Source organism: Macrosteles quadrilineatus, unplaced genomic scaffold, assembly GCF_028750875.1.
Source record: "Macrosteles quadrilineatus isolate MER2022 unplaced genomic scaffold, UCM_ALF_1.0 Scaffold_3__2_contigs__length_128488019, whole genome shotgun sequence".
Taxonomy (NCBI): domain Eukaryota; kingdom Metazoa; phylum Arthropoda; class Insecta; order Hemiptera; family Cicadellidae; genus Macrosteles; species Macrosteles quadrilineatus.
In genome coordinates, this window is record NW_026542596.1 from 70,969,003 (window position 1) to 70,981,778 (window position 12,776).

General features: G+C 34.5%; 1 protein-coding gene across 5 annotated transcripts in view; it reads right to left on the reverse strand.

Annotated features, from left to right (window-relative positions):
* Positions 1 to 40: 40 nt before the first annotated feature.
* Positions 41 to 12,776, reverse strand: part of LOC128989674 (chloride channel protein 2-like) — an 89,391-nt gene continuing 76,655 nt past the window's right edge. For all 5 annotated transcript variants that reach the window (XM_054411649.1, XM_054411650.1, XM_054411652.1 and 2 more), the window contains exons 8-20: positions 12,454 to 12,555; positions 11,135 to 11,237; positions 10,471 to 10,602; positions 9,548 to 9,710; positions 8,784 to 8,899; positions 8,092 to 8,206; positions 7,749 to 7,886; positions 6,613 to 6,733; positions 5,858 to 5,993; positions 5,395 to 5,537; positions 3,783 to 3,948; positions 2,887 to 3,114; positions 41 to 1,952 (exon numbers count right to left, since the gene is read on the reverse strand). In XM_054411649.1, the coding sequence (XP_054267624.1) occupies positions 1,800 to 1,952; positions 2,887 to 3,114; positions 3,783 to 3,948; positions 5,395 to 5,537; positions 5,858 to 5,993; positions 6,613 to 6,733; positions 7,749 to 7,886; positions 8,092 to 8,206; positions 8,784 to 8,899; positions 9,548 to 9,710; positions 10,471 to 10,602; positions 11,135 to 11,237; positions 12,454 to 12,555 (1,816 nt within the window). In that variant the 3' untranslated portion in view covers positions 41 to 1,799. The remainder of the gene's footprint in view (positions 1,953 to 2,886; positions 3,115 to 3,782; positions 3,949 to 5,394; positions 5,538 to 5,857; positions 5,994 to 6,612; positions 6,734 to 7,748; positions 7,887 to 8,091; positions 8,207 to 8,783; positions 8,900 to 9,547; positions 9,711 to 10,470; positions 10,603 to 11,134; positions 11,238 to 12,453; positions 12,556 to 12,776) is intronic.

Sequence of the window (12,776 nt, forward strand, 5' to 3'; positions counted from 1 at the left end):
TGCTGTAATGATCCACCAGGATATTAAGTAGTACGCATAAAACATTATGTACATAATTTATTTACATAAGAATTTCTATAAACAAAACTAGTAACATGATAAAGTTTCTGTACTAATACATATCACATTCAAGATCACTTAAAAATATGCCAAGTGAAATAAGCTAGGTTGGTTCCCATAGTCCACATACCATCACGTTATTCACATAAACCTCAAAGGACAGGCTCATTTAAATATTCCGTTCCTATAATCTTTTCAACTAAGTGTTTGTACTTTATTTTGTAAAGTCCATTATTAAAATCTAAACATATAAAGACTTTCTTTGGTTATTGATACTAGAATCCATCACAAACAATCATTTTAGAACCATCCATGGTATGTTAGATCTTATAAGAAATAATCACTACTTTAGTGGTATTTTTTCAGTTTATTCTGGGAGCTCTGTCCTATTACAATTGAGCTTTTAATTTACTGTGGCAGCTGATAATGAAAACCACACAAAATTTTCAAACGATGAGTTTAATTATGCTTTTAAAATAATGTCTTCTCCCTTATAAAATACTACCAGGTAAACATTGAATGTAGGTAATCGATTACCTCTGAGTATTCTAGTTGACGTAATAACATAATAAAGGCCTTCGGACTTGCTATTTGATAAATAAATAAGATTTACTTGTCAATCTTTAATGTTTTTTTCTACTTTCTATTTGCAATTAGCACCACAATCTCTATATCAAGGCAATCCATACCAGGAACTGTTAAAAAACTATCCTTAACAAATATTTTCACAAATTATTTTAGTTATCAAGGGGATCTAGAAAAATATAACAATTTGGATCTAGCCTATTCTAAGTTTGACAATAACTTTTTGTATAAACATAAATCTCTATTATCTGTGTCATTTCATATATTCCTATATCTAAACATACATGTTTAAAACAGGATATTTCGGATTTTAACAAAAAGACGCGAGAAACTTATGGTTTGAACAAAAGTTGTAGAAAGAGTGCCCAAAAAAGATGATATTTAAGAAACATAAATATTGAGTTTACAAAGCAGTGGTGAGGTTTCAATAATGTTTAACTGTAAATTATCACATAAAATAGTAGGCCTACTACTAAAGATCCATACTAAATTGTAATCGAAGTAAGAAATATATATTGTATATTTCAGATTCACTAGAAACGTTAAAACTAGACAGATGCTGTTAAAATGTTACCATTCAATGATATCACTGGATGAATTTTATTAGTTTTGTAAACTAATAATGAACTTGGAAGATTATTCAATTACTAACAGAAATTTATATCTGACCAATTACAACAAAGATTACATCTGACTAATTACATTTTCACTTATCATATGAAAATAAATTATAAAAAATATGTCCATGGCTATTATAAAAAATATGTGTCAGTTAACAACTAAACGTTACAAATAGTTTCTGACAGCCTATGTGAATGAAAGTAGAATTTCTCTCAAACAACCAACCGTTAACTTTAACAGCTTGATAATACTACTATAGACTAGATTCATACTAATACATAGCATTGAAACATTGACACACTTCCAATTGCAAAATCACGAGTCGCGGACAGATCCGAATCCTTATTCTACAATATCAACTAAATCGTCAGCACCGGAAGCTAGTAACCCTAGGTTACAAACCTATCTTAGATTTGTTCAAAATAATATCCTCAATAGTTTTTCGAACGGGTAAATATAACCTAAGTAACGGTATTGATCACAACGGCGGTTTGACCGCGCCCGATATGTAACATATCTAATGTCGGCAATCCTCAACTACTGTCGGCCGACACAGTGCTGTTGACGGACATGTTGTTCTCGTTGCTCAGTAAATGTTCGGCCGCAGGCTGCAGTTGTGGCTGGCCTTGGACCTGTTGTGACGCTGGTAAATTACCACAGTTTGAATCTTCAATTGCTTTCCTCAGCTGAAACATGAATGGTTTTTGTAATTAAACTGTAAAAAAAATAGCTGTTTACCGTTCAGTAATCCTTTAGTACAATAATTTTCTCTGTTGACTTATTTGTTCCCAACATAAGTATTTTTCATTTGATAACGAGAGCTCGCCCTGTGGTCGAAAACTCAACCAAAAGTAAGTATTGTAAGGGTATTGTGCAAACTTCTCTATTTTCACCCCACACTATTATAAAACATGTGATTGGAATTTGTTTGGATTTTCTGTTTATATTTTGTTGTTATTTTGTCAACAGCATAGCAACCCATAAGGCCCATGGTAATTTTTAAAATATTTCAAATTCATTTCCCATGCTTATTTTTGAGCCTATTTTAATTTATAAAGGGAAATGCACATCTACAGGAAAATATCTTTCATTTGGTACCAACCACGCGTAATTCGGTCAAGTAGTATGGCCAGGCTTGCTCTCGTAAGTTTTGCTAAAGGTTTTTTTAGTAGGCCTATATAAGATTTTGTTTGAACTATTCTTGCTGATTAATTTCTATCACATTTCATGATTTCATCATAACCTTATCTTCTATTCAATTTATCAAATAATAATTTTTGGACCTTTTATACCCTCAATAGACACACAGGCTCATTGCACATGTCAGGCTTATTCTATAATTAGCTTTTTTACAAAATTTTCTAAACATTTATATGCTTTATTTATATTAACTTTATTTACTTTGCTATTCATTTAAGATTATGTATTTTTTATTGAATAACTGTTCTAATTTGTCATTTACATTGATGGAATAAAGCCATAATTCATTAATTTGCTCAATTGTAATTGTCTCAAGAAAGTCAGACTATTTCGTCAGAGGATCTCTAAAATATCTTACCCTAATTATTTAAAAATTTAAATCAATCGAAATTGGTTGAACTTAGACTGTTAACTATTTACCTCTTTGAGAGCCACAACGCCGATGAGGCGGCCGATTGTTGTGACGTACGCATGGTTTACCCCCACCAGGGAGAATATTGAGTGAACTTTGAGTAAACTTGTCTTCTCCACCAGCTGGAACGGAGCAGGGTCAATATGACATTGGTCAAAGCTCACTCTTTCCTTCATCTCCTCTTCTTCCCAATGTTTCTGGTCCTCCGGCGACATGTCAATCACTCGCTCCTTCGGCTGTAACAGTAAATACATTTTTCACTATTCATAAACAAATAAGTTGTCACACGTTTGATTGGTAGTGTGTTCAACTCGGGAAACAGTTTTAATTGAAAGAAGTGTTTAATTTTATTTTAAACCATATTTGTTGGAAGAAGATACAATTAAACTAATAAAATTTATTTCTGTTACTATGTAAGCTCTTCTACTTAACACCCCATATTTAATACCATGCATTTTAAATTAAAATTTAAAAATTAGTTATCTGCTTATATTTTTACAAAAACAACATGAAAAACTTAGTTTTGCTGGACACATAGTGACAATAGAAACACAGGACATAAGTTGCAAAGACAAATAGCTTATGGGCCGACCATGCGCTTTCAGCTCTAGTAAGTTGTGCCAGAAATACAAGTGTGACGAGCAAAGAAAAGCCATAGCGGCAAGCACTGTGTGGAAATTCATATCACACAGGGCACAGAGTCTTCCTGCACTGTGAGTGTTGTAGTACATCCTGGCAATGTTGGCTTTGAACTAGACATGGCTCAAGTGTACCATTGAACGTTTCCCCTGGTCCTTAGACTGCTATCCTCACAAAAACATCCTAAACATCTAGGCCTTGTGCTATGTTGCATCCTTAAATATATATGTATAATAGTGGACTAGTTAGTTTGCAGTCAACTCACCAGCTGAACCTTCTTGTACGGGCCAGGACTGGCTGGAGTGGCTATAGTGTTCTGATGACTATAGCTTTGTTCTCCTCGCCCAATCTCCACCCCTGCTTCAGGATCAGGTTCTACGTCTTGTAGTGTGGCTGACTTGTGGAAGATGGCCTCAAACGCCATCCGAATCCTAAGCAGATGATGAATTTCAGTTATTCTCTCCATTCTAATTCCCTTTGTGGATTAGGTTTGATGATTTTTAATTCAGACAAAATGGAAACACAAACATCATTATTTTTGGTAAAATCTCTTTCAACTCGTTAAACTAAAACCATAGTAAAGTGTTCAAATGGAAATGAAAATTGCTAGACAACGGTCTCTGTTTCCATAGCGCAGGTTAGACAATTTTCAAGAAAATTTTGAGACAAGTGTAGTTAAAATAACATAATCCTTACACGTTCGCTACTGCAATAGTACGCAACTTTTCATTCACATGGACCAGCGACGCACATATGCGACGGCCGGTTTCCACCTATAGACTGTCATCGCATATATGCGATAGCTAGTCACATTAAAAATGGACTGCGGTCAGCGGTCGCATATTTGCGTCGGGGTTCTAATGTTATTAAAATTGTTATATCTTTGTAACGGTCTATTTGAAGGCACTGAATTCCCTGCAGTGGTCTACAGAGATGTCTGACGCACAACTGCGTCGCTTGGTCTGTGGATATGATGATTGGTGACGTCATATGATAGTTGTAAAAACTGGTCTCTTTACTTTTCTGCATCACTGTATGTATGTATGCAGTATGTATGCTGCATTATCCTATGTAGCTTTTATATTTGTTCAGTTATAAACTATTCTTGAATAATCTGGTTTGTTTGCTTAATTTCACCTCAAAACACAAACAAAAATGAACTGTCGCATATATGTGACGTTTGGTCTATTTCAAGAAAACTGATAATTTTCACTATTGTCTTCGCTGTAGATCAGGCATCGCAAATATGCAACATTGCAAAAGGTTATAAAAAATACAAAAAAACAAGAATAAATTATTTATAAACACGATTGTAGCGTATTACAAAACAATGTAAATGATCACTGTTTTACAGGTTTTCGCCCGTGGTCTGTGTTTACTGTTAACCAAGTGACAGTCGGTCTATGCATAAGATTCAAATGTATACCTCGGTCTGTGGCAATGACCGCAGCGTCGCATATATGTGACGCTCAGTAGCGAACGTGTTAAACCTTTAGTACCGTATCTAAATACCAAAAATTGAATAATTGAAAAAAAACTATAATCTGTAACTGCCTCACTCCCTGTATTTTGGCTTGGAATTTACTGTTAACATACAGTTTTAGTTGAGAGTGATTAAAATGCCTTAAAAAACTACCTTGGGTTATCTCATTGAACCCAAAATAGCACTTAAATTCCAAACATTGTCCAAAACAATTTATTATCCTAAATTTCCTCACTGCCTTTGTTTATTTACATTTTTTAATGCGCTAAATTTATAGATGGTAGATGTCTAGTCACTTTTTGTTATGAACATGCAATATTTTGATGCACAAATTGCAGAGACGTTTCCAGTCTACTTAACCTATGAGCTAAATGGCTATGACCTATGAGTTTACCTGCTCTCAGCCCCAGTAACAGTAGTGTAGGGAGTGACTGTTGGTGTCAAAACAGGACTGAAATTTCTCAAATTGAATGAATTTGTTTTTTTCAAGATCGATTTCTTTGGCTGCGTTCCAAACACTGGGAAGTGGGTATGTGACTGAAACACAAAATCATATTTGATCAATTCGTTTTAGACATTTCTATACCAATCCAACAAAGGAAACCAAAAGGGCAAGTTGTATCAGAAGAATAATTTTTAAAAACTAATCTCTGTCATTTTGCCTCTGATTGTTGTACTGTAATTGACATTCAATGGGAGAAATTACATCTAAATATCTAGGTCAAATTATCATGGTGCCAAAATACCACGGTTATTTATATTACAAAACTGTGGTACTAACTCAGACCAGGTGGTTTTCTAGGATCACTTATCCTAAGAATCCCTGGTATTACTCTTAGACTAAGATCTCTTCTCACCTGTAAGCCACTGTCCAGTTCATGGTTTGACATCTGCTTCACTCGTAGAATGTCCGGAGCTGGGATAACCTCAAATCTTGATGGTCGTCTTTGCCTCTGAGCTTCCTCCTGTCGTTTCCTCTCTTCTTCTCTCATTCTGAAAAAATGTTACGTAAAAATGTGGCCAAAGTATTACAACACCTTTTGTCAATCTGTTCATGAAAAGCACAAAGAACATTATTGTACCACTTGATTTATTGGGTCGAGCACATTTTAATTTTTCTGGATGGATGGAATAACTGTATTAACGGTTTTAACCAAAACTTGATGTCCTATGGGAGGTTGATTTTTCATTAGGCTTTCCACGTATGATAAAAATAGGGAAATTCGCTAAAACAACAAAATGTGTGAAGTAACAGTTAGTCATTAATGTTAACAAGAGTGCTTGTTCATAATTTGTTTAAAAATCGGTAAGTCGGTGGCTCAGTCGGTAGAGCTTGGACTTCGGGCCCAAGGCAGCCCGATTTCACTACTCACGATTCTAAAGGTGCTAGCAATTTAAAGTTGTTTTTTTTAACTGTTAAAAGATGAGTAAGGTAACCTTATACCTTGCGCTTATGAATTGAAGATTATACATCACAACTGAACATTCCATACCCATAATAAAGTTGTTGAAAGTCTTTGAGAAAAAATAATGAGTTATGATGGCTATAGCTATGGTCTATTAATTTATAGATGGGTTATCTACTTCGGTATCCGTTAGTCTATGTTATTACCTCTCTTGAGCCTCTCGCTGCCACTGAGCTACGACCTGCAGTCTCCTCTCTCTCCCCACGTGTCGTTCTATCACCTTTATCAACTCTATCCTCTGTATTGATCCCAGCAGTATCATGTTCTCTGAAAACACATCCATTTTGACAAAACAGACTTTCACTCAAAGACACCTTGGTACAGGACTTTGTCTAAACAAAGAAAACTAGAACTAAGCTTCCATTGTATATTGCCGGGATTCAATTTACAAAATTCTGAGGGAATGACCATGACTTGCCAACAAAGCATTTCTGGAGCCATGATAAGATGTTTTCTTTATCTTGACACGTGGAATAAGCTCTCAAAGTTATTGCACAACCTCGTCAATCGCACTGTATATATGGACTACAATTAGAACCAGTGGTTGTTTACCCAAAGATGACCTGTACTTATGTCAAACTAACTATCCCCATCAATAGAACGTTGCATTGTAGTCAAGAGACCTTAGAATTTATAAAAGGTTTGTTCTACACTTTTGACATGTCTTTCCTTGTTATTTTGGATCGTCTTAGCGTATACTGTAATGCAAATAAGAAATTCATCGTGACAAAAAGACATTTACGCCACACTACATTATTTTGACGAACTTCCCACGCAAGGATTTAGTCCAGAAAACAGCTGTTTGCCGCCAGCTTATTCAAATGGGGTTTCATTGCGTACTACTGTGCTGCAATGAGTTTTGCCGGACACCAATCAGCTGATTATACTGTATTTAGGTGGCAGTGAGTGGTTATAAACAAAAACATAACCTCTCTTAGAGGTTATGACTAGTGATTTTTAGTCCTTTAGTTGGTGGAAATATATAAGGATTTGTACGGATTTAGTAGTATCGCGTAAACTATCGTACGTAACCCGTCCAAAATGTGTGTACCGGACTCGTATGGTAATCCCGTACTCGACTTCGTCTCGCACGGGAACGACCACACTCGTCCGGTAAACACTTATTTTCAGGACTAGTAACGTAATATACTATTGGTTTTTTTTGTTAGTAAATGACAAAATAGTTTTGTTTCCTCAAAGACCTCATGATCTGATTTCATTGTTTATTCTGTACTCAGTAGGTATGTTAAAATAAAACAAACACCAAAATAGTCTAACTCACCTGGGTTTTCAACTAGTGGAAACACTCGAAGCCTTCTGTTTTCTTTTAACACTTTCTTAAGATCGTGATAAGTCATGTTTTTCCAAATAAACTTTACCTCTCTGACCATAAAATCCTCCACAAATACATTGTACATCCCTGAAACATTGAACAACATTAGACTCCATTACATTTTACACATTGTGTTGAATAATATATGATGGTTGTTTTAATATTTAAATTTGTTGATGGTTACAACATTTTTTACAACTTTTATTTAAAAAAATGTCATACATTAACAAGAGGTGATTTGAGCGGAAAAAGTTGTGTAACATTTATTTGCTAATATTTGTTCATGATTTACCTGAGCTTGATGGCAACAGATCTGGCAGGTAGGGGAGTTTCTTTATTAGAATAATACTGTCGTAGAGTGACGGCTGGAGCAGGGCTGCAATGGCATTAGCGATCAACACTGCAATCTAAAATAAAGTAATTAGTTGTATCATTGGTTATTGGATACTAAAGTAGACATCCCAGCTATGAGCTATATGGACCAGCTGTCAACATTTTCTACTTTAGAACATAGTTGGTTGAGCCAGCCACAGAATGCGTAAAAATGTCTAAAGTTCTACTTTCGACCTATTTTTCCAATTTTGACCTAGCTAATGGGTCATAGCAGTTGCTTTAGCTCACAATAAGTTATTCCATCAGTTTGACTTGGTAAAAGAGGGTATATGATTAGGTAAAACTACTTTTGGTAAGTTTGACTTGTATATGATTTGGTTTGTGGTCAGAATTGGGAGGTAACAGGGTTATAGACAGTAAACAAACTTTCAGTAACACACATTTAAAAATTTCTCACAGCTAATCATAAAAGAGAAAACACACCCGAGATTATTTTAAAAGAAAAATCTTACTTTCGAATGAGCACGAGACTCTTAAGTTATTTTATGCTTGTGAATGAACATTTAGCGCTATGTTATCAATTCAAGTTTAAATCAATTTATCTATAAACCACAAATGTCTAATTCATCACACACAGATAATCATAATTACCATGATGGGAATGATGTGAGTGATCTGCCCTGTCATCTCAAACACGATGACAGACACGGAGATGGTGTGAGTGACTGCGCCAGAGAGAGCTGCCGCGCCGACTGTCGCATATCCTCCTGCGCCGACCATACATGTTAAACCATCTTGTTTAATGTTCACTCATCAACAGCCTTAATTGTGAGTAAATTATTTTTTACAAGTTTTCCATTTATAAAACTAATGTACAAAATCTACTGGTTGTGTTATCAATCTAAAATTACCTGATTAAAATGTTCTAGTTTTAACTTTTACACCCATAGTAGATTCAGATTCTCTTGAGCCGTGTTTACATGAAGCCACTTAAAATGTGGCTTAATATCTGTCATAATATGCTTTCAGAAGGAAAAACAACAGAAAAGCAATCAAACTCATTTACAGAAAAAGTTGTCAACAGTCAAAACATACTTGAGAACTTGTATAAACATACACTGAATTTGTGCTACAGAAATATTTTAAACTTGTGTTTGATAACTATAGTCTACTATGTCTTTGTACCTTTATTCTTGGTATGGATAAAAAAACATAAACACAGAGTTTGAAATAAAAAAAATTAAGGCTTAAAAGTTTAAAATCACTCCTTGTTGTCTTCCTTTGGTCACTGAAAGAATATGGTCATCATAGTAGAATACACTGTTGCAATATAGTTTTAGATGATTAAAGCTATGTAACATTGATTTTTCTTGTTTCAGTGTTGTCAGGGGATTTTCATCAAACATCGACAATACCTGGGATAATGGGAGTGCTAAACTTCCCGTGACGGACTCCTTGGGGAAAAGACAGGTGAATGAGTTCCCCTACCACTCTGCCAAACGCTGCTCCTATCTTGAACACGGGGATAAAACTACCGGACGGAACAGGAATTGTAGAGCATACAATGGAGAAGAACCACTGAAAAACAAAGAAAAACATGGTGAGATTATTATTGTTGATATATTCAGTAAAAATTCATAAGAAAACAAAGTAAAAATACCCAGGGAAAAACCCATGCTTATATCGTGGTAAACCTGTCACCAAAGCAGGTATTCTTATAGTATTAGAACTATTGTAGAGATATGAGTGTACTTAGGGAAACTTTTGAGTGGAGATGTTCAGTTGTAAGAAATAATTTAGTTTCTAATAAAGTTTTCTTTTACCTTTGTAAGCCTTAAAGCATTATAACTAACAAGAGAAATTATCACTGTACCGCAGTAGCTTAACATAAATAATACTCCAAGGGTTCGTAATGGAAATGTTACATGATCCAAAGAGTAAAATGAACATTTTCTGTATCTTAAATTTATGTCCAATCCAAAATTTTTTCCCACAGTTATTCTATGACATTTAGTTCTGTTCACTATGCTATGAAATAATATTTTTGTTTTGATTGATATCCTATCAGAACAGAATCTTTGAACTTCCAATTCTGACCATTTGGAGAATTTTTCAGTTATTTCGTAATTACTGTGTTTTGTATCACAAGGAATATATTTTGAGGAAAACATGTTTTAGTTAGGCCTAGTATATTCAGTAAGTGGATTTAAATACCTTTTATACACATTTGGACCTATTTTATACGCTTAATTCTTTACAGAACCTTATTAGAAAATTATCATGCAGGATCCTGTTTCTGAAAGGATATAAAGATTGAAGAATATTACAAATTACTCACCGTATAAAGCATAAAGCCACATAAACTGACAAAAACGTCAGTGTTTTTTGTGGTCCAGTGGCGAAGAGTGTCAGCCTCCTCTACTGTAAGGTAGCCTTTGGTCCAGGTGAAGTTACTGAACAGTCCAGCAACCTGAAGTAAACTTTGTATTAGTCTTGTTCAGTCTTTGTCAGTGTCTTACATAATATACAAGTAAGAGCCATTTGGAAGCTAACAAATAGTGGTTATATAAAATTAATTCTTTTCAAGTCTAATGTTTGAATTAGTAACTAGTAACTGAATTTGTATCGCCACTAAAGTAAACATTCACCTTAGAATAATCTTTCATTTTCTTTTACCATTTTACTTTCATGATATAAATCAGCTGTTTTCATTGTTGTACAATCTAACAGAACAGAAATAGACACAGCTACATCGTGATGAAAAGTATCTTACATAACTTGTACCAGGTGGCACTTACTCAAATTATTTCACTAAGGATTTGCCTAACACGTGAAAGTCGGTGTTCCTGCATTCGGATTTGCCTCACACATGAAACTTGAGTGCACACCGGAAAATGCCACTATCGGTACTAATAATTAAAACAACTATTATGAGCCTAAAAACTCCCCAACGGCTTGAAACCATAATTGTAAAAACCATAAACTTGACTGTAATTCATTACCTGATCATGAGTGTTCAGATCACCAGCCATGTACTGGCCCAGTCCCATGGGGAAAGATACGGTAGAGGCAAGAAGAGCCACAATCCCTGGGTATAGGAAGCGGCTATGGAAAACGGGTGTGTTAAAACAGTTTGTATCCATCGGAGACCAAATATGTGTGTTAATATTATGTTGTAAAAAAAAAATTAAAACATACTGCAGATTTATGGAAGTACTTAACCATGAAAAAGCTTGTTGAACTATGAATATTTCTTTTAAGTTAATTTTCGGTGATAGTGATTTTACGTCATTATTGTGGACATTTTTCATCACTGTAAAAAACAAAATTTTCACAACGCTTCGGAATCTGGAAACATATCCTTTCCTCAGTTGAGAAAGTACAAAAACATAACAAAATAGTAATCAAACCTAGCCAAAGCTGAAAAATAAAAACCAAAGCTGGCTAATCTTATGTGATATCATGATGGGTTAGCCTCTGGATCGTAAATTGCAATATAAAAATGGTTTATTTTACCTTTTTGCGTCGGACGATCCGTGTGTAGTTAGTACAACTACAGCTGTTTCATACCACTAGGGTACATCATCAGGTTGTTGGCAGAACGTTAGATAAAACAGCATTCATTCATAGATGAACTTGTCAAAATAAATATGTCTATATACACATAATACACGAAAAACATTTAAAAATCTAAACTTATGTGATAGATTCTTTCGCACTTGAGGACGGGATCAGATTCCAGATCCTGAAACGTCGTAAAAATATTGTGTTTTACTAATCAATCACGATGGAAAATGTCAGCAATGATCTCTTAGGTAACAGTAATTATTTTATCGTTAAGGATTGTATATGAATAGTTTATATTAAACTTTTTTGTTGTTTATTTTGAAATTAACTTTGATAATTTGTTTAACATGGAGAACAAGGGCCTAGGTTTTTAGGATATTTTATAAAGTGGGAATAACATTAAAACGTGAAAACACTCTTTTCAATAGTTGAAAACTCTGAGTCACTTATAAATATTCTGATGTTTTGTGTACTTGAATCTTACAAAGTAAAATTTTATTTTTCTTCTGTGAATTTTGGATTCTCATTCAGGTAAGCCGGCTATCCTCACTATATAACAAATCTTAATAACTAAAATTATTGATAGAGGTATAGAAGTCAACAATACTGTTGACAGTAAAAATGCTGAAGTACCAGATTAAGTCAACAATAGGATTAGAGGAATATGGTTTAGACTTTTCCCTTATAAAAACGTAAGTAATATGGCATTAGCGCATGTTGATGAGAACTCACACAATGATGAATACTCACTCACTTTTTCTGCAGGAAACTGTTCATCTTCTTGTTCCTCCTCATGAACAGCACATATTGTCTGTGCGACCAGACGTAGCCTGCTCCTCCCAGGCCACACACTACTCTGACAGGCCAATATATTTTGTTATAAGCTTCATAAACACAACAGTCTCAAGTATATACTGTTTTATTAATGTATGGTTACAAATGGGTTACTTACAAAATGCTTACAAATCTTAATCTACTTTGTATTTGGACGTTTCCTAAGATATATTTTTACTTCCTCCCCAAGCTACATAACTGGGGAAAGTATTTTTTGCGTCAACATTTTCAAGTTTCAGATTT